This window comes from Natrix helvetica, assembly GCF_964273705.1.
Source record: "Natrix helvetica genome assembly, chromosome: 1".
In the NCBI taxonomy this organism is placed as follows: Eukaryota; Metazoa; Chordata; class Lepidosauria; order Squamata; family Natricidae; genus Natrix; species Natrix helvetica.
This window is the reverse complement of record NC_138548.1, coordinates 77,875,747-77,897,725: the sequence shown is the minus strand read 5'-3', so window position 1 is coordinate 77,897,725 and position 21,979 is coordinate 77,875,747. Positions and strand designations below refer to the sequence as shown.

Genomic DNA, 21,979 nt, shown 5'->3' with positions numbered 1-21,979 from the left:
GGTAGATGTTGTAATGTGAGTGCACAGCCAGTGAGGTCCATGGAGCATTAAGGATGTAAGTATTCCACTGAATCAGTGCCCTAACACTGTGTCCTAAGAGAAAGCGTCTGACTCATTTGCTGTTCATTCATGTGATAAGTAAAATTTCAGGGTAGAGGTAGATGTCTGAGAAAGTTGTGCAGTTTTGATTTTGAAATCCGTTATTTCAACCTTACTGGAAGTGTGCTAATGCTATTCCAGAATTGTTTCACGCTCACAACAGTGCTATTTTCAGTTTAAAAGGTTCAGAAACACTTCTCATAAAGTAACACCTGATTTGAATTCTCAATAAAGCATTTTGCTAATTTCTTGCTTTAGATAGGCTGGAATACAGAAGGAGGCAAATTTGCAAGTAGTTGTGTGGGAAGTGGGAAGTGAAAGGCTTGGGGGGGGGGGAATGGTCTGGACACTTGATATGATGAAGCTCAGTTGCTTGCAGAACCTTAGCTAGAAGGTGATGATATGTAGTTTCTTTAGTTTGAAGGAAGCTTCTGCCAATTCAATACATGTATGCTTGCATATACATATTCATTTTTGTTCTTGAACTGTAAGTGATGGATGATATGGTAGGAATTCCACTTTAATCCAGACGATAGCCTGGTTTCTGTTCTGGCTGCCTAGATAAAACAGCAGATGTGACAGTGGCCGAGGTTTTAATTGACTTATTTATTTGTATTTTGCAAATAACAAATATAACAAGACAAAATATAAACATTATTAATAAAATCAATATAAAAATAAATTAACATCTCTACATCTTTTCTACATTTAAACCATGAAAACGTGGGAGTTGAATGTAATTTCTGAGAAAAAATTCATAACTGAAAAGCAATACATGAGTGGCTCTTTTCCACATGCAAAAAAGATAGGCTTTTCACAATGGATTTTCCTGCAGGTCATGACATCTGAAGAGTTTTATGCCTGGAGAGGTGATCCAATAGAGTTGTGATAAAATGTTAAAAGTTTAAACGTTAGAAATTAACCTTTAAGTTAAAATTAAGTTATAAATAGGAATGATCCCTAGACCTTGCCTCAGCCTAGTTTTTTGCATTTTTCATCATTTGCAATTAAAAGATAGTAAATATAAGAGTAAGACTGTGCAGTACTTTGAACTTGATTGGAAAATGGTGGTTCAGAACAGATGAGCATGTAATTATTAAAACAAGCACAATTCCTTCAATGAGTGATAATAGGTGCTGTGATCATCTTCCCTTATGCTCCAAAGCAATTTTTCCAATGTTAGTGTAAAGCACATTGCAGCACACTTTTGCATGTTTATAAAATAGCTCATTTTGCTTTTATAGAATATTACCAATCATGAAATAATATTGCAGTTTTTCCCATAAGGTCTTCTACATATATAAAATAAGGAAGGTCTGTATGTTAGTTGAGTTTCTCCTAACTTTGTGTTTTTCAAATTTTATATTCATTTCAATTTATTGCTGCATATGTTTGGACATACCAGATATCAGAATTTTTTAATATTTGCCTAGAATATTTTTGTAGATTATAAGTGGATTTAATATAATGTTTGTATATATTTTAAAGAAGTGTCAGAGGAATGCCAGGATAATACCTGATACACACACACACACACACACACACACACACACACACACACACACAAATACAGCATTTAAACTAATGAGGAGGTTATTCTAAGATGATTATACCCTGTTTCCCTGAAAATAAGACCTCCCCGAATAATAAGCCCAATTGGGCTTTTGAGCGCATGCGCTAAAATAAGCCCACCCCTAAAATATTGCAACATAGCAGCAGCCATGAGGTGACCACGCTGGCTGTCTCCTGCACCTCAAAAATAATAAGACCTCCCCAAAAATATGGCTAGGTGCTTATTTGTGGTGGGGGGGTCAAAAGAAAATAAGACCCTGTCTTATTTTCGGGGAGAGATGGTAATAATACAGTAGTGTGAGCTAATATACAGTATGCAAGTGAAAATATAATATATACTTTGGAAAACCTAATGTCATAGTTCCACAATGGTTAGAATGCAGTATTGCAGGCTAACTCTGCCCATAGCCAGGAGCTCAATCTTGACTGGCTCAAGGTTGACTCAGCCTTCCATCCTTCTGAGGACCCAGATTGTTGGGAGCAATATACTCTGTAAACTGCTTAGAGAGGGCTGTAAAACACTATGAATGGTATACAAGTCTTAAGTACTATTGTTAATAAGTACAAAACAACCAACACACTCACACATGCTGCATTTTTTGGAATATAAGATGCACCTTTTCCCTCAAAAAAGAGGTTGAAAATCTGGGTGCGTCTTATACACTGAATACAGCATTTTTGGCCTCCCGAAGCCCTGCCGCCTTCACCAAAATGACTGTGCATAACCTTTAGGAAGCTTCAAGAGTGCTCCTGGGGGCTGGGGAGGGCAGAAATGAGTGAAAAACAGGCCATTTTTTGCTCAATTTTGCCCCCCAAGCCCCCAGGAGCACCCCATAAGCCTCCTAAGGCTATGCATGCTCTTATTTTGATAAAAATGGGCCCATTTTTGTGAAAAATGGGCCAATTTTGCTCGTTTTGGGGGGCCCACTCCCCAGGAGGACTCTACAAGCCTCCTAAAGGCTATTCATACCCTTTTTTGACAAAGAATGGGCCCATTTTTGCGAAAAATGGGCCGTTTTGGGGAGTTCTGCAGAGTGCAAAAACTTTTTTTTAAATTTGCCTCTTCCAAATCTTGGTGCGTCTTATATTCCAGTGCGTCTTATAGTCCGAAAGATACGGTACTTTATTTCTCAATGCCTCCATTCCTTCTCTTACTTTCATTTGTGCTGTATTTCAGCTTAATAACCAGAGTTCTCCTGGCTATCTTTCTGCCAAAACTTTTAATTTTCTAAGTTCTACTGTTCAATATCTGAAGTACCGTAATGATGACACACTTTGAAACTCCATAATATGACACAGTCCATTCTCCAGGTCTCGCCACATGTTCTACAAGGATTTTCTTCCCTTCTTGTCTCAGGGCCAGAATCTCTGGACTTGCAAGCTCCACTTTATGCCGCATGTAACAGGTAACATCCTCTCCTACAGCATCTACTATAAACCGCCGCCCCCCAAACCCTCACCCCCAGCCTTTCTCTGCTTTTTCTGCCTGTTTCAATATGCTGTATCCAGCTAATATATTTACTGCTATACAAGTGCCTCCCAGCATTTCCCTTTTTAAAATATGTGCTTGTTATCTGCCTTCCCTTAAAAAAAAAAAGTCCATGACCTAAGTGCTTTCTTTCAGCCAGGCAGTTTCACAAGGATATGTGGGTTTTTTTATATATGTTTTCATTATTTGGAGCACCACAACACAAATGTTTAAAAAATGGAAATAACCAAAGTATAATTCATTGTTTTGGGTATTACTATTGCTGTTTTGAGAAAAGTTTGAGAAAACCTGGAAGAAAGTTTTGATCCTAATTTGTATGTGGTAATTCTGTGACATCATACTGATAGCAGAAATATTCTCCCATTCTAGTTTGAGCCTTCAGTTTCTTCCCCTCTTTCCTTCTCCCAAAATTGTAAAAAGTATTATCAAAAGGGAAAAAATGCAAATTGTGTGGCTGGTCAGAAATATGTCACAGGAGCTGTAGATTTTCTTGCCTCCCTGGAATGTCCCCCAACCAGCATGTGATCTATTTCAACTGGTTTTAAATTCTGTCTAAAAATGGCAAGGGAGAAATATCTTACTCTCTTATTTCAGTCCTGCCAGTAAGAGCTCAGCAGGCTATTGGGCTTTTCAGAGGTCTCTAAGAAGGAAGACAAGGCTAAATGAGAAAGTAGCTCTTTTTACTTTCTTCTGCTTGTGTTTTTCTGGATCTGGTCCAGCACTTTCCAATTACTTGTTGAAAGTCTAAAACTGTGAAAGTGACTGAAAATAATCCAATATGTGGTATCATAATCAGCTGAACTACTTTTTCGGGGCCAGGCACTCTCAGAAAGAGTGAACAACATAAAATGAATGTAAAATCTGACTAATAAAGTGTGTGTGTGTGTATGTATGTGTGTGTGTGTGTATATATGTGTGTGTGTGTGTGTGTGTGTGTGTGTGTGTGTATATATATATATATATATATATATATATATATATATATATATATATATATATATATATATATATATATATATATATATATATATATATATATATATATATATATATATATATTCGTAGATTTTCACGGGTGTAGGTATGCTGGTTTCCCGTGTAACGGGAAAAGACCCGAATACAACAAAACCAGCATATACACACACACACACACACACACACACACATATACATACATACATACATACATACATACATACATACATGCATACATACATACATTTGTGTTACAACCCCTGGTATGCCCAAATGCATACCTATTTCCCTGGCTTAGCTGATAAAGGAGGAGAGCCTGTGGCTTAGTGGCTAAAATAACTGCCTAACATATAATACAGCCCTGGTTCGAATCCCAGTAAGGGTATGGCTAGCTGATGAGAGCTAAATACCTTGAAATGGATCCATACTAGTCTCCCTTTATTTATTTATCAGCACAAATACAACACACACACACACAAACACATATATAGTCTATGAATTTGTATATGTAAAATCATAAATCAATATTTTATTTAATTACACTGAACTAAAGGCTAAATGCTTCATTTTGGAAGAAAAGGCTTTCTGAGTATAATGAATTACAGGTAGTCCTCAACTTATAACAGAAGTGACCGTTTGAAGTTGCAGCAGCACTGAAAAAAGTGATATATGACCATTTTTCACACTTAGAACTGTTGAGGCATCCCATGGTCACATGATAAAAATTAAGATGCTTGGCAACTGACTTATATTTATGATTGTTATAATGTCCAAAGGTGATATGATCACCTTTTGCAACCTTCTAATAAGCAAGGTTAATGGGGTTAGGTTAGTAACAACTGTATTAGTAACTTAACAACTGCAGTGATTCACTTAATAACAGCAAGAAACTTCATAAAATGGAGCAAAACTCATTTAACAAATGTCTCACTTAGCAAGAGAAATTTTGAGCTCAGTTGTGGTTGTAAGTCAAGGGCTACTGTGGTGCATAATATGTCAAAAAATAAACCTTGCAAAGTTGATAAATTTAAAGGGTTAAATATTCAAGTGACACGAAACGTACTTCAAAAATATTTTGATAATACCAAAGGATTTCTTATTTCAGATCAGTTGTCTGTTATACCTCCTGCAGAGAAACTATGAGCTCTAAATCTGTTGAGAGATTTGAGAGAAGGAAAAGGAAACACACATATACTAAGTATAAATATTAATGGACAATGGTAACATATTAATAACACAAATAGTAATTGCATTAATAACACAATGGCACAATGAAATATGTGGGTGTATGTGTATGTGAGATTGGTTTATGTTTGGCAATTGTTTTCTCCTTTAATTATGGATTTTGTATTAGTAATATAATTAAAATATCAAAGAGTTGTGCGCTTGAATCTCTGCCTTCTCGTCTTCCAGTCTAAGTTAAGTATGACATTCTTCATATCTCACTTCGCATCTCCTGTCCACTCCACCATCTATTTCTCTTACTTACCAAGTTGCAATCTTCCATATTTCATGGTTATTGCTAGAGGAACTTACTTATAAATATTTATCTCCTTATGTTTTTAGTTGTTTCTCTTATTACTAGGAAGATTGAGACTGTCATATTTTTCATAGGATTGAGAAGGTGTATAGTATATCACCAATCTTAGGTGCTCTATACTACATATATTCTCATCTTTTGAATTTTTTTTATTTTTATAATTTTAAAACTTTTTAATCTTAAATTATTCTGATTTTAATGCTAATTTTATTGATCATATTGTACATCGCCAGAGTCCTTCTCTGAGTGAGATAGGCAATTTAAAAAATATGAAATCTAAACAAACAAATAAATAAAATATTTCAAGTATTCTCCACATTTCCACATTCTTAATTAATTTTGGAGAGTGCTAGTCATTTTGTCTGTATGCCACTGGTGCAACCAAAGTCCAATTTTAACCCAAACCTACTATTCTTTGAAAATTAGTAGATTCTAGAGATTGTAGTACTTGGCAAATCGGTATGTGGCTGCTCAAATTCCATTGGCAATATAGACTACGTGGCCATGTTTAATTTGTATAACAAAATAACTATATTCTCAACAGTGCTCCTATTCAAAGCACATTTTTCCTAAAGTAAGGACCATTGATTTTTATAATGTTAACTTTTCAAATAAGATCGTTTAGAACTGTAGCCTTATTTTAATTTAAGGTTTATGATTCAATTATAATTGACTGTCTTATTTTTAGACCAGTGAATAATGGAAAATCTATTTTTTATGCTGTGTAATAGTGAACAAGTTTATCACCTGTTTCATTCTATTACTTTGAGCTATAGTCCAACAGGCAAATGTTCAGGAAACATATACATCTCTGGTTGGGATGAATTGTGGTAATTTCTGCATTACAAAAGAAGGAAAGAGGAAAATTAATTAAATACTGATATGTTTTCACTGTCAAAGTTCTATTTTTAATCTGCCTGTTCCAGAGTTAACTTGACATGAAAGACATGTTCCAATTTTATCTCCTTGGACTTTGTAAAAGAAAAATATTTGGGCTTTTCAACATCTTAACAAAAGATCAAAAGCACTGGTCCTAATTAGCAAACATATGAAGGCTTCCCTATAAAGGTCAGAAATTAGTGTTTTCAAATGAAAATTGATATTGTAAGAAAGTTGACTTACGGAGCTGAAAGACAAATCAATACCTCATATATATGATTAATCATTCTAAGTGTTGAATATTACAAAAATTCAACTTTGGATCACAACACGGCAAAATGAAATGTTAAGCTTCATTTTACTTCTATTTGTAGGAATAATATGTGTTGGCATTATAGTAAAAAATGATCAGGTTGAAGTATAGATTAATTTACTGTTGGTTTATCAGTATATGACTGTCACAAAAATGTGATCCAATGTTAGTTATTTTTTTAATCCTGATAATTCTTATCTTGAATACGTATCTATTTTCTGACTTCTCTTTTGTCTTTGGATCCTAGTGGTTTCACCTTATGTCCTTTTTCTGTTAGTTGTTCTGAACTGATATTTGTAAACTAACTGGGTTTTAATGTTGCTGCTTCATTTGAAATATGCAAATTATTCCCTATTGCTACTATTTTTATTCTAGTGAGAGATTGTAAAATCCATCTAAATATGGTTTTAGAAAATTCCATAATGTCTTAGCTAAGAATGCACCTTTTTTCCTTTCCCACCTGCATTTTTTTTCAAACAAAAGACTTGGACAGTTTAAAATAAAGACTCAACATTTGGAATCTATATGTCCAATTTTCCTGAAATGTGAATGTTCAGATTTCTTACTTTTGCTAATCTTTCAAATACTGTATAAAAGTAAACATCTATGGAGATTCTTAGTCATCCAGGTTATGATTGTCCCAAAAGTGCTTTTCAAAAGGCAGCTGGACTTCCTTTGTTTTTTCTTGAAGATGTTTCACTTGTCATCCAAGAAGCTAAGTATAAACATACAGTATACACATTGTATAAAAGTATATGTAAGTTGTCCAGAGACATTCTGAGGGTGAGATGGGTTGTATCTAAATTTGATAAATAAATAAATGAATGACAAAGACAATAGCCATAATTCAAAATAAAGGTTTTTTTAAAATGGGGAGGAAACTCCCCATAGCTACAACAAATTCCACTACTCCTTCACCTCCCCAAAAAAAGATTGATATGTAAGAGTTTTTAACTGCAAATTAAACCTAGTCCACGTAGAATAATATTGACCAATCTTTCAATTATGTTTATAAAAGACTATTTCAAATAGTGGGAGTGAACACATTTCATCCATCTAAAATATTATGATGGAACTAATTATTTTTTTCCAACCACAAGGTTCTATTTGTTATAGAAAGAGAATTTCAAAGCTCTCCATTCCTTATATATTGTTTAACATCGCATTGACATTGATAAATTGTATTACAGGTAGTCCTCGACTAACAACCATAATTGAGCCTAAACTATCTATTCCTAAGAGACATTTGTTAAGTGAATGTTGTCCCATTTTACTACATTGTTTACCATGGTTGTTAAGTGAATCACTACAGTTCTTAAATTAGTAACATAGTTGTTAAATGAATCTGACTTCCCCATTGACTTGGTTTGTCAGAAGGTTGAAAAAAGATCACATGACCCCAGGACACTGCAACTGTCATAAATATGAGTCAGTTGCCAAGCATCCAAACTTTGATCACGTGGCCATGGAGATACTGCAAGTGTGAAAAACAGTCATAAATCACCTTTTTCTGTGCTGTTGTAACTTTGAACAGTCACTAGGTGTTGTCAGTCGAGGACTATGTATACTTTCCCCTAAATCATATTAACACTATTGTGAATATTAGGCCAAAACAAGACAACCATAATTCATGTTGGAATCATAATAATCAAATATATTAAATCTAATGGATTTCTCACAGTTATTTTTTATTATTGAATCTACAGATTCTCTCAAAACATATATTTTTCAAGTAGCGGAACAGCTCCATGTGACACAGACAAAAGAAACATGTTGATGTATAGTTTCATCTTCTTACAACAGTAAGTTTACTGTTGTAAGTGTACGTACTAACTTAGTAACTGTACGTTTACTAAGCTTTGATTGTAATTAAACTGATTGTGTTATGTTTGCTAAAGGAATAATTTAAAGCAGTTCTAGTTTTCTTTGATAGTATGGCAAGAACATCTCAGGTCATATGGGTTGTTGTGAAGCTGAAATTACTGTAAAATTACAATGTGTTTTACTTAAATTATGTTTCAATATATGCCAGTGATGGCGAACCTTTTTTGGCTCGGGTGCCAAAAGCGGGGGGAGCACAGGGGGGTTGTGCGTGGGTGTGCCACACTCATAATGCAATGTGCATGACCCCAGCATGCATTCGTGCATGACCAGCACTCCCCCTCCCATATTTGGCATGCTTTTTTTCACCCTCCCCAGGCTCCAGAGGCTTTGTAGGAGACTGGGGAGGGTGAAAACAGCCTCCCCCCCTCCCCGGAGGCTGAGCGCGAAAAACCAGCCCTACGGGAGGACAAAAAATGACCCTACAAGCAAACTGGAAGTCACATCCTGTTTGCTTGTAGGGCCGTTTTTCATCCTCCTGGACCTTCAGGGAAGCCTTCTGAAGGCCCCTGAAGGCCTAAAAACGGCTCCACAAGCAAATCAGAAGTACGTTCCTGAACTTCTGGTTTGCTCGTAGGCTGGTTTTTCGCGCCTCGCATGCCCTGACAAATGGCTCCGCGTGCCACAGGTTCACCATCACAGATATATGCTATAACTTAGTCATGCATTTTACAAATAGCCTAAGAGAGGGCCAACCATATTTCAAATATGAAATGAATATATGGTGTGAATATATGGTGTAATTGTTTCCAGTGACCTTCCAAGTGGACCTCATGTACTGACCCATATGATCCTGTAGCTTGATGACTATGATGCCTGATAGGACTTTCCACGTTATATGGAAGCAGGTTTTGGCTGATAGTTGGGCAGTGCTGTCCCCTTGTGGGGTCTTTCATGATCAGCACTGTTCTTCCTTGAATTAGCCATTTTGAGATTGAACCTGCTTCCAGCAGCTGGCTCATCTTTGCTGCAAGGCATTCATGTACTGCTATTAGTTTTTTTAATCAGGTGTGGGTGATGTCCAAGCCAGGTGTTCAGCTTTTCATGTTCTTGACCCACGATTGTATGTCTGCTATTGTGATGGTAACTAGTACTTGTCTTGAGTAATTGTTGTGGTCTGTTCTCAGGTCGTACAGCCATATTGCATTCTCTTTCTGTCATATTTTCTTCCAGTACTGTTCAATTTCTGCTGTTGGTTATTGTGGTATTTCTGTGTTGTTGCCCTGTAGTTGGGACAGGGACGTGCAGTCAGGGGAGGCAGGGGAGGCAGAGCCTCACCTCTCTTCATGAAATAATAGTATATAATATTATATACCATATATATATATATATATATATATATATATATATATATATATATATATATATATATATATATATATATATATATATATATATATTATTATAATATTATATACATCTGTCCAGCCACGCCCGGGAGCTGCGGAAGCAGAAATGTTGTCGACGCTCCCGGATGACGAAGGCACGAAAGTGACTGGGGAACGACGAGAACCTTCCTGCCTCTGTTGGATTTCGTGCGCTCCTCGCGACTGCAATATGCAGTCGCGAGGAGCGCGCAAAGTCCAGCAGAGGCAGGAAGGTTCTCGGCGTTCCCCAGTCGCTTTCGAGGATTGCGGAGCGCGAGCTGGCAGAGCACGCTCAGGAAGGCAGGGAATGGGATCACATGTGCTGGAGGCTGAGGCAGCCTGAGCTTCCAGCACACGTGGTCCCATTCCCCGCCTTCCTGATGACGTCACCAGCCTCACCAGCCATAAAGCTCAACGCACGTCACTGAGTTGGGAGTACATCTAGAAAGGTTCTTCGAAGAACACAGCATTTTTCCTTTTGGTCTCTGCTTCTCTAGTATATCTTCTTAGCCTGATAGCCAGTGTGATGAGCCTTTGCATAGGAGTTTGTAGGGCTTCAGATGGAGTCAAGCCCTTGTACTTTTTTCAGTAGTGGAGTCTTATACTTAATCTTCACAGCCTTTGGCAATTCTACCAGCTGACTAACCTCTCTTTGAGTTTCCTTGATTTTAGGCTCTAACCTTATTTTCTAGGGGAGAGGAGTTATGTACTGCTTTTTTTTCTTGATTGTGTTGTCAAGTAGTAGGAAGGGATAATTTTGATGAGTTTTTCAAGAGTTCTGGCAACTTGTCTGTTGTAATCTGGATACAGAGACCTGGAAGACAAAACAGCTCCTGCTATCTCATGTCAGGTCAACACACTTGATCCCTCTTCTCCAACGGTTCAGGTGTTTCTTTAACCCATTGGTGGTGGTGGTGGGGAGACAGTGCCTTCTGCCCTATTCCATGGAGCAAGAATTGGTAAGGTTTGCTCATACCATTTGCTGAGCTGATTTTGGACAGCAAATGTCCCAGTTGGAGAGCTCAAATGAATTAGCATGGACTCTTTATGTAAACACAAGAGGGCGAGGTCTGACCCTTCCCTCCCCAAATGTCTTCTCTCTTATCTTATCTTTCCTAAAGGAATCTGCCAGTCTGGGAAGATTCTTGTGAAGGTGCAGAACAATAAAGTAGCTACTTTGAATTCTACCTGTGTGGGTCTGATCATTTAGGCTTGACAGTTCAATTGGTAATAAATACCTGCTGACCTATGGTTTCTCTGGGTCACATTTTTACATTTCTTCATGTTTTTTAGTGTGCCCCCCCCCTTTCTCTTTGTGCTTCTTCTGAGGAACTTCTGTTTTGAGCAGAAACGTTTTACCTTTTCTAGTGTCTTGCTCTTTTATATTTTCCTCCAACAAAGTTAAAAACTTGGACTTCCAGATGATGTTTAAGTTGTCTTTAAACAAGAGGTGAATTATCAGACATATTTCTTAACAGAACATGTTATTTAGGGTCTCTCCTGCACCTGCTCCCTCCCAAACTCCCAGATTGTGATATATGATTCCTACTTGTGTACTGTTGTTGATTTCCCAGAAACTGCTTATGTACTTTATTTTACCAAACAGTATAATCATTGATGAAATTTTAATATACATCTATGCCCATGTCCACCCGTCCGTCCATCCATCCATCCATTTATCTTTTTGTCTTTCTTTCTGTCTGACTGTCTTTCATATTTCTATTATTGGTATATATATAGTTTATATTTTCATAATATAGAAGCATTAGTTTAGATAGTGCTCAGGGCTAGCACATAACAACCACTAAAATGTGGTTGTTATGTGGAAAATCACATGATCATGACTGTGCTTAAGACTTCAGCTTTTCTTTTTCCCTATTCCTCTGCTCTTTGGAATATTCACTTGAGTGAATAGCTATAAGATAATTAATGTTTCTGTTTGTATTCATTAGAGAAGCAAACTGCTAGTGCTACTGCATTCCTTTAATGTGCATTGGCCATTGTGTGCCTGCTTACTCTCTTATAATACCTTCCTCTCCAATTTCCCTGCTCTTCATTGGGAGTGGGGCAGTGAATGGATCAGGCACAAGAGAGATTGCTTAAAGAAATCCCTTCTTTAGACACCTTTTGACTCTATGGAAGGAAGGAAGAAAAAAGAGTCAAGCACAGAACAACATTAACTGCTTGAGGGAGATAGGCAGGCCAAAAACATATACATACACACAGGGAGGGGGGGGAGAGATGGTGCAAAGAAAAGAGCACTCTCTTCTCAAAAGTTATTTTTCAGCATTGCCATAACTTTGAATGGTCGCTGCATGAGGCAGTCAATAAGTTAGGTCTTCCTGTACATTAAATATATCTCTGCTGTGTTTCTTTACTGTTATTAGTGTCTTGCTTCATCATGCTTCCACTGCATTGAAAACTATAATTATTAACTAGTTCGATTTGTTCTTCTTTATTTGGGAAGTCAAGTTTATGATTCTCTACGGTAATTTTGTCACTCTCTAGAAATGACCCAGTATTATTCTTCATTCACTATGTGTATACGCAAAACTATGTGATTGCAAATGCAATAGATCTTCCACTGTATAGAAGTATCCTGAGATAGACTTAAAAAGTTATTTGTGGGAGAACATGAACAACACCCCCCTTGCTTATCTATATTTTTTTCAAACACAGCAAACTGTAACAAATTACATAGCTAAGATATGATGCACCACACTTGTATGATGCTTGTATGCTAACATCTTGCAACTGAGGATGAGCAACTTGCATGGTGCTATAGTACTTGTATACTAAGCCTTTGACATTATAAATGTGTGTATGTATTTGTATGAATTTTTATGGGTTTGAGATTTGTGATTCTGCCTCTAATTCAGTTTCTAAATACTACTAAAAAGAGCCATTGAGCTAGGGTATGGAAGGAAGCATTGCATATATTTTGAATGCTAAGTTATGTGATTTCCTGTTATTTAGAGGGTTCTATGTATTCCCATTTTGCCTGAGATATTTTGGTGGATACACAGTTAATATATCAATAGCCATAGCAGGTCAGCTCTTGAAAATATTTTTATTTTATTTGGAGTGAATGACTGGGCTGAACTCAACCAACAAAGAGTTGTGCGTAAAAGCTTCAGAAAGTTGATGGAAGTTTCAAAATGGTGATTAGCTTTATCCTGAGCTTTTGGCACCATAAAGAAGCTATCGTGGTAATCTACAGTTTATATGCCTTTTTTTCTGCTTGAAGGGACCTAAATTACATTTGCAGCAAATGCAAGCTGTTACGTCTATTGGAAGAAAAGGTGATATGTCTCGAGGAAAGGGTGTGTGTCGGGGAATAAAAAGGTTTTGTCGCTGTTGATAAAGGATATTAGAAAGAGGAAATTTGTATAGGAGAAAAATGCAAGTTCACAGAAGAACATGGCAAACAGAATTGGCAGTAAAAGAGTTCTGCAGCCAAAACTAGGCTCTTAGTAAGTCTAGTGTGCATATTGATATAACCTTGGAAAGAGGTTATAATGTAACTTTGCTCATTTGTAGAGAGTTTGGGAACATTAGTAATTCAGAATCAGCAAATTTTTCTGGGTCTGGACACTGAAACTCACTTTTGCACAAAGACACTGGCTTCTAAAAAATATTTGCATAAAATTGCCAGAGCCAGATTTTGATTTTTAAAACTGTTATTAATGATTGTCTATTAATGATTGTTATTAATAGATTGTCCAGTAAAAACAAGAGATGAAATATGTTGCAGCAGCTTCTGCTACCATCAACTGTGGTATTTTACTGGACCAACTCTGGGGATTGGGAGTAGGGGGCACTGTTTACAGTTATTCTCCTCCATTCTCCCTGGCAGATACCAGTCAGTATTAATGGGGAAGAAGAGCTGGATTGCCCCATTCCAGGCAAATGATTCTGTTTGTGTGCTAGCTCAGTGCCTGGAGGCTATAAGGGGATGGAGGGGAAAAATGGCTGCAAGTCAACCCTAGCAAGAAAGACGGATCAGTGTCCTGTCCCCCATCTCCCCCCCCCATCAGGAGAATTGATATTTTTGATTGGATGAGATAATACTCCCCCTCACAGATCTGGTGCACAATGTGGTTCCTCTTTGACTCACAGATCCTGCTAGAAGAACAGGTGATAGCCATGGCTAGGGGGACCTTTGTATAAAATCACCTTGTGCGCTAATTGTGTCCATTCCTGGACTAGGAAGCATTCCCTACAGTTGGCCATGCCTTAGTCACCTCCTGTTTGGTTTACTTTACATGAGGCTTCCCATGAAGCCTATCTTGAAGCTGCAACTGATTCAGAATGCAGCTGCTTAGGCAGTGATGGGAATTTCTTAAATATGCCCATGTAAGCCGTGTGCTTTGTGAGGTACACCAGTTGCCCATTTGCTTCCAGATGTGAGTCAAGGTGCTGTTACCTATTCTTACCTATTCTATACCAAAGCCTTACATGGTATACGGTGTGGTTACTTGACAAATGTTTATCTCCCATAGTATCTGCCCTAGTTGATTTGATCTTACAGGATCGATGCACTCCACTTCCCCTTGATTACATAATATACTGTGTCAGGAGCACAAAAGTATGCCTTTTTTGTGGCAGCATCTGGTTTCTGCAATGAGGCTCCCCTTGAGGTCTAGATGACCTCTATTCTTCTGTTGTTTAGAAGGACCTTAGAGACCTAGGCTTTTGACAAGAGAGAATGAAGGCCTTTACTTTTGTCTCTCTCCCCATATTTTGTGTTATTTTATTTTGTTTTAATTTAATTTAATTTTAATGGTGGTTGTTGTATTTTCCTTGCTTAAATTGTGGGCCCCACAAAATTATTGAGAGGCAGGCATCATACAAATTTGTTATGTAAATGAAATGATTAAAAAATAATTGTTAGGGTTGCAGTGCATCCTGAAATACATCTTTTTAAGATTTCCACAGCCTTGCTAAAAAGTACATGTTTTCTATGTACTTGTTTAAAGGGATCACATTCTTGACCAGCAAACAAATTTAGGAAATATACCGTACATTTTATTTGACTAAATCTATCCCATCTTCTTTACCAAGAAAACAACAGAAATCTCTGTAAAATTAAGTATCTTAAAAAGGGGGTGGGGGGTCAAGGTTAACTGAAGATTCTCTAACTGAAGATTTAGAGAAGATTTAAATAAATAAGACTCGACCTTCATATTATGTTTATAGGTTTGCCTGCAGATGAAATGGTTGCTAGATTATGAAACCTTGACAATTATATTTCAAATTATATAAAATGCTGCATTTATATATCAAAGTAGTAAAAAAGCAAGTCTATAGATAATTTTTACCTACTTGTTTGTACACTTGTGGTCTGGATTGTACCCAGAAATTTTACTTTTTATGATGCTTCTCACTTGAAAAAAAGTTCTAATGGCAGATACTATCATACTATATGTTGCAGGTAAATATGAACTAAATCAGTTTCTTACCAGGAGTCTACAATATATTATAACAGGCCTTGAGTGAAAACATGAACATTTGATTTCAATTGCCTCTTAAATGGTTATGAAAATGCCTACAGCAGAAAATTCTAAATTCTGGGCAATAACGTTAAAATAATTTTCTCAAAGGTGACATTTTCCCCCTCTTGTAGTGTGTGTGTGTGTGTGTGTGTGTGTGTGTGTGTGTGTGTGTGTGTGAGAGAGAGAGAGAGAGAGAGAGAGAGAGAGAGAGAGAGAGAGAGATTTTTCAGAAGAGTTGCATCTGAATTTTCGTGTATATCGATTAGCATATTCAAATCTTTACAGATACATAATTACAAAAGGTGGGTTTTTTTAAAGAAAAAAGTGTATAAAACTACAGGGATAGTGGCAGAGTGGAGAGACAGCTGACACGGGATGGCAGGGATGATGGGTACACATCACACTGCTGGGTGGCGGCTTCATGCTATGGTGTTGTGACTTCCCGTGGTGCAGCTTCACACCATAATGGTGGCTTTCAGCTTCACACGACAGTGCTTCTGGGACAGGCTAGGGCTGATTTTTGCCCTGTAAAAGACTTTGCACTGTAGCTCAGACAGAGATGGGTTCCTACCAGTTCGGCTGAACTGGTAATGGTATGCCAGCCTAGGTCACAGAACCGGTAGTGATTGCTGGCTGGCCATGCCCACGAACCGGTCCACCCGCTTGGACACTCGTCTCCCGAAGCTGCCAGCATTGCGAAGGAAATGCGGGGGGGGGGCGGCCTGGCAAGTTTTGCAGCCAGCAACTTTGGGAGATGTTAGCGTGGCAGGGAGGGGGCGGCCCGACAAGCTTCGCAGTCGCATGGCTGTGAAGCTTGTTGAGACCCCGTCCCCGCCAGGTGAGCATCTCCCAAAGCCGCCGGCATTGCAAAGGTGAGGTGGGGCAGTCTGACAAGCTTTGCGCTTGCATGGCTGCGAAGCTTGTCGGGCCACCACCCCTGTCCCCGCCAAGCTAGCATCTCCTGAAGCTGCCGGAATTATGAAGGTGAGGTGGGGAAGGGGAGCAGACTGATAAATTTCGCAGCCGCCGGCTTCGGGAGACATTAGCCTGGCAGGGAGGGAAATGGCCCAGCAAGCTTTGCAGTCGTGTGGCTGCAAAGCTTGTCGGGCCACCACCTCTGTCCCTGATTGGCTAGCGTCTCCCGAAGCCGCCAGCATTGCGAAGGTGACGCAGGGAGGGGTTGTGGCCTGGCAAGTTTCCTAGGCGGTGGCTTTGGGAGACATTAGCCTGGCTAACAGCCTTCTTCTTTCCCTATGGCCCTGCCATGCTTGCCTTCCACGTGGCTTTCCTGGCAGTCCCCCACGCCTGCTTGCCTTCCGAGGTTGATGGTGCTGCGGGAGGGTGGGCAGATGCATAAAAAAGCATACTGTCTTCAAAGCTTGGATTTACCCGAAGAGAAGTGGATGAAAATCCTTGTTATTGCTTGCTTACTTTATGAGTAGTTCAAGATGCAAATATGCCTAATACTTCTTCCTCCTCCTATTTTCCCCACAACAACTCTGTTACGTGGGATGGGCTGAGACAGAATGATGGCCCAAAGTCGCCCAGCTAGCTTTCGTGCCTAAGGTGGACTGGAACTCACATTCTCCTGGTTTCTAGGCCAACACCTTAACCACTACACCAAACTGGGTATGACATATATGTTGCATGATTTGAGTACGACGTAGTCCTAGAGTTGAATGCTTTCATTTTGTCTTGTGCTAGAGACTTCATTATATTTCCACCAACAAAGATATTTTTAGTAATGAGCTATTTTATCTTTAGATAGCTCATAGAATCTAATTTAGTGGTATTATGGCATCTAGAGCCTGATTTTTCAAGTGGCTATTAATAACCGTTTAAGACTTTCAGCACCTCTTACAATAAAAGAGCTAAATGCTAATTATATGTCTTTTATACAAGCCCCTTTTGTTACAGTTACAGAACAGCAACTCTTGTCAAAGTTCTGACAAATTTTTCCAGTATTAGGAAAAGCGTTCTTTTGCCTATAGAAGATCATAGATACTTATTTATTTAGCATATGGCATATCGTGTCAGGGAAATCTACACATGCTAGACACAATGCAGTCCTGCTAGTTCATTCTGTTGGGCGCTTGCGCATCTATCCTTAGTGCATGGGGGAGGAAGGGGGCAAACTAGCTTTACACCAATTAACTAGCAGCACTCTGGTTGCTGGCTCTTTGGGCTCCTCTAACCAGTCTCACCTCACCTCTCTTCATGTTGCATTGCCTCCTATCCAGCCAGGTCCGATGGTGCCATCTGTTCTACACACACACGAACACAGTGAGGTTTTTTTACCCACCGAGGTGGTACCCATTTATTTACTAGCAATATTGCATGGGCAGGAGTTAGGGACTGCGTGATGGGAGCTCATTCTGTCTCATGGACCTGGGTTCAAACTATCAGAATGCAGATTATTTCTGGCGAGCAGTTCCAGCATCATTAAGCCTCTGGGCCACGGTTTCCCCCCACAAATGCTTTCCTTTGTATTTTTATTAATTTTATCTTTTTATTTAGTGTTTTCATATATTTTTTGCATTTTTTTCTCTTTTTAATTCTTTAAAATGTATGTTTCAGGTAAATAAAAATAAATGGTATGGGAGGGGGGGGGTGTCTTAAAAATATCAAATATGTTTCCTTTGAATAATACTTTTATATTTCTTATGTTTTTAAGATAAGGACAATTCAACAGATTTTATTTCATGTGAACTAGCTATCCCAGGAAGTAGATTTCAACTTCATTAGGCTGGAAGTATAAAATGCTGATATACTAACACATGTGATATAGACTTGTCCAACTATTGTGCCATTGTAATTTAATTTCCACGAATGTTTTATGTATATAGTTTATGAAATAATATGATTTAAAAGATGAAATTAATTCTGAAGTATGTACAAAAAATGTGGAATTTATCATCATACCTAGGTATCTGAAAGCAATATATCATAAATGGTTATTGTCTTAACATGGAAAATAATAATGTGAATTTATAGTTTTGGATTGAAGTGTTCACTCTTTGCTTATAAATTCTGTCAATTTGATCAAAACTGCTTCATAAGGTCATTATTTGGGGAATTAACTGCTTTTTGGCTATTAGGAACCTTTGGATCAACAGTTAGATATTGTAAGCTTCCTATGAGTCCTTAGCAAAATACATTTTAAATACAGGCTTAAGGACACTTTTTTAAAATAAATAGCAAAAGAGCAATTAGAACTTAGATTCTGGAAAGTTTCAAATAGTCTAAAGGTCCAGATGGATTTGAAATAAGAGGAGTTTGAAAGCAGTCAAGTATCAAGATGTAGTACCACCCCCGAAGGGGCTGCAAAAGTCCAGTTGCCCCTGTTCCCTTTCTCCCCAGTAGCTTGGGGTCCTTCAGCTCACATTCACTGATCTAGAATCTCAGGATCTCTTGTTCCGATCATTCACCCAATCACTACTCATCTGGTTCAGTTCAGCCTCCTGATGTATCTGGCGCCCCTCTGGTCACTGGCTCGGTCTCTTACACGACTCTCTGGTTTACCTTCGCTCTCTTGCTCTCTCTAGATCAGTGTTGCCCCCTTTTTCTCTTTCTGGATTGATTACGCTCTTGCTCTCTTTGTGTGTGTCAGCGTTGCTCCCTTTCTCTCTCTTTGGATTGGCTTTGCTCCTGCTCTCTGCCTCTCCCTCCTCTGTATTTATGACAGTTGCATTTCCTGGGGTCATGTGATCATCCTTTGCGATCTTCTGACAAGCAAAGTCAGAAGCCATATTCCCTTAACAACCATGTTACTAACTTAACAACTGCGGTGATTCACTTAATAACAGCAATTCTGTGGCAAGAAAGGTTGTAAAATGGGACAAAACTCACTTAACAACTGTCTTGCTTAGCAACATGAATTTTGGGCTCAATTATTGTCATAAGTTGAAAAAATCCTGTAAATGTAAAAACAATATAATGGATAAAAATATTGATGCTTTCTGCTGCTTGAAGATTTTAGTGTGAATTTCTTTCTGATATATATCTTATGTTTCATTTTAATACACAATGTTCAGTTATATTAGTTGCTTTTAGGTGTACTTTGGAATGTAGAAACTAAGCCTAAATAATGATTTCTGCAAATGTTGGCAGCATCTTTTTGTAATGGAATCTGGATAAAATACTCATTTCACCTTATGTAAACTCTGAATAGATCATCTCCTATTTTAGCTGTGATAGATTTCTGCAATTGGCTAGAATTACTAAGAAATTTTGTTATGTTAGCCACCACATAATTTATCTGGTTTTCAGGCATTAATTTAGAACATTTTGAAATGTAATTTTATCTTTCATAGAGTTACGGGAATATATTTGTTCACCTTTTTTTGTCTTCTGCAGACTCTAAATAGTTTGTTAGTTATTATACCTGGAAACTATGGGTATCTTTTCAGATGGAGCATCCAATACAGTTTAACAAAGCAGCATAATCAATTAGAATACTGCAATGGATTAGCATTTAGTCTTTGCAAAGAGTTAAATTCATACTGTATAATATTGTAATTTCACTTATTTGAAAGTAATTAAGTATCATTGACTTATTAATAATTCAATGACAAATTAATACAAGGACAAATTAATACAATGCATAAATGTCATTTCCTCGAAGTACTATTTTATAACATTTTCCCAGAATATATTTTACCATTAAAGCCTGTTTTGCAGTTTGCCTAATAAAAAGAAAACAGATACACCACTGTCATACTTATAGTCTTCTAATTAATAGCTGAGGAAGCTGTGTGACTTGTTCAGAATTAAACAATTTAGGGTGTGCTTTTGGGAGGTTGGGTTGAGGGGTTAAACTTGTAGCATGTAACTATTGATAACTAATTATTTTTCTTACCCAGTTTTTAGACATGACATTGGGTGGTTTTTTTTATAATCTTATCTGCAAATGTATTGAAACCTTAAAATAAAAGTATATTGCAGTATTTGAACCCTGGGCACTTTGCTAACATTTTGTCATGAAACTTATTTGTTTTTATTTCTTATATTTCTCTTTATTATTTTCTTTTTAGTGAGTGACAGTTGCTTCAGGAACCTTGCAGAAGACCGCAGTGGGATAAACCTTAAAGACCTCATCCAGGATCCTTCTTTGTGAGTATTTATTTTCAAGGGTGAATAACAGATTTCTAATTGATGAACACATATATTAAGCCTATGTGGAACACTCAAAAAGTTGATTTTCAAAGTGAAATGCTCTTCTCAAACTCTTTAACAGTCACTTCTTATGAAAAACTTGTGCTACTGCTTTGATGAAGTTCTTTAATTGTGGGTGCTTTTGTATACATAGACAAAAGCTTTCAATGGAATAGCTTAAAAATAGCCTGAAGTAGTATTGTATGCATATGCTTATACAGGCAGCTGAGTCTTCTGAAGTATGTGGTTACTTTTAATGCTTTAATGAGGCGATTTACTGATGTTAACACATTTGTTAAAGCAACTTTAAAAAAAACATTTGCATGATTCATATTTGTACAAAAGAACATTATACATAGGTACATGCAAAGATGTAAAAATAATACATTATCATCTCCTGTTCAAGTTTCAGTAGAACTTTCAGAATAAGAAGCACCATCAGACATTTCCAGAGTTAACTTTAAGTAAGGCAATCTTTCATTCTGACTTTAGCTTCACACAGTTATGAAATTGGGAGCGAAGGTTGATATCTGAACCAATATGTTTCATGTTAAATAATGATGGCATGGAATGTCTCATAGAAATTAAAGTTTTCCAAGGCATCATAGAGCTGAAACAGTATGGAACACTTTAGCTGATATTTGAGTCTAAATCATCAAAAATTATTAGCAATGCTAAGATTCTAGGAGATAAAAGCTTGATTATTTCTCTATGATAGTAAGCAGTAAATAGATCACAGAAAGAACTTGAGTGGGAGGTGCCAAGAAGAGCAGTTAGTAGAATGCATACCACCTGGCTATTCAGACATGGTTTTCAGTGAAATCTTGGCAAACATTTCTTATTCTAATTTATTATGAGATTCCATGCATAATTTATAAAATCTGTAAAAACATACTTTTCACTAGAAGTTATTTTCAGAGATTAAAGTAATACTTTCTTGTATCATTTATTTCTGCTCCTCATCTTCCTTTTCTTTCTTGGATGTTGTACAGAAGCATTGCCTTATTTACATTTCTTTTGTAATATGTATATTCTCAATTAATCCTGAGTTAGGTTATAATGTAACCAGGGTGGCCAGAAATCTGGCTTTGCTAAAATGTACTCGGAATTGAACTGCCATGACTCTGTTACTCTGTTTCTCTTCCTATAATATTAATACCTTGTTTATAGTAAAAAATAGTATATAAGGTCAGAACATATAGCTGCTAATTGGTT

The 21,979-nt window shown here is 37.4% G+C and overlaps 1 protein-coding gene across 10 annotated transcripts in view; it reads left to right on the top strand.

Annotated features, from left to right (window-relative positions):
- GPHN (gephyrin) overlaps positions 1–21,979 on the top strand; it is a 234,562-nt gene that overhangs the window by 7,726 nt on the left and 204,857 nt on the right. For all 10 annotated transcript variants that reach the window (XM_081937713.1, XM_081937720.1, XM_081937719.1 and 7 more), the window contains exon 2: positions 20,644–20,722. In XM_081937713.1, the coding sequence (XP_081793839.1) occupies positions 20,644–20,722 (79 nt within the window). The remainder of the gene's footprint in view (positions 1–20,643; positions 20,723–21,979) is intronic.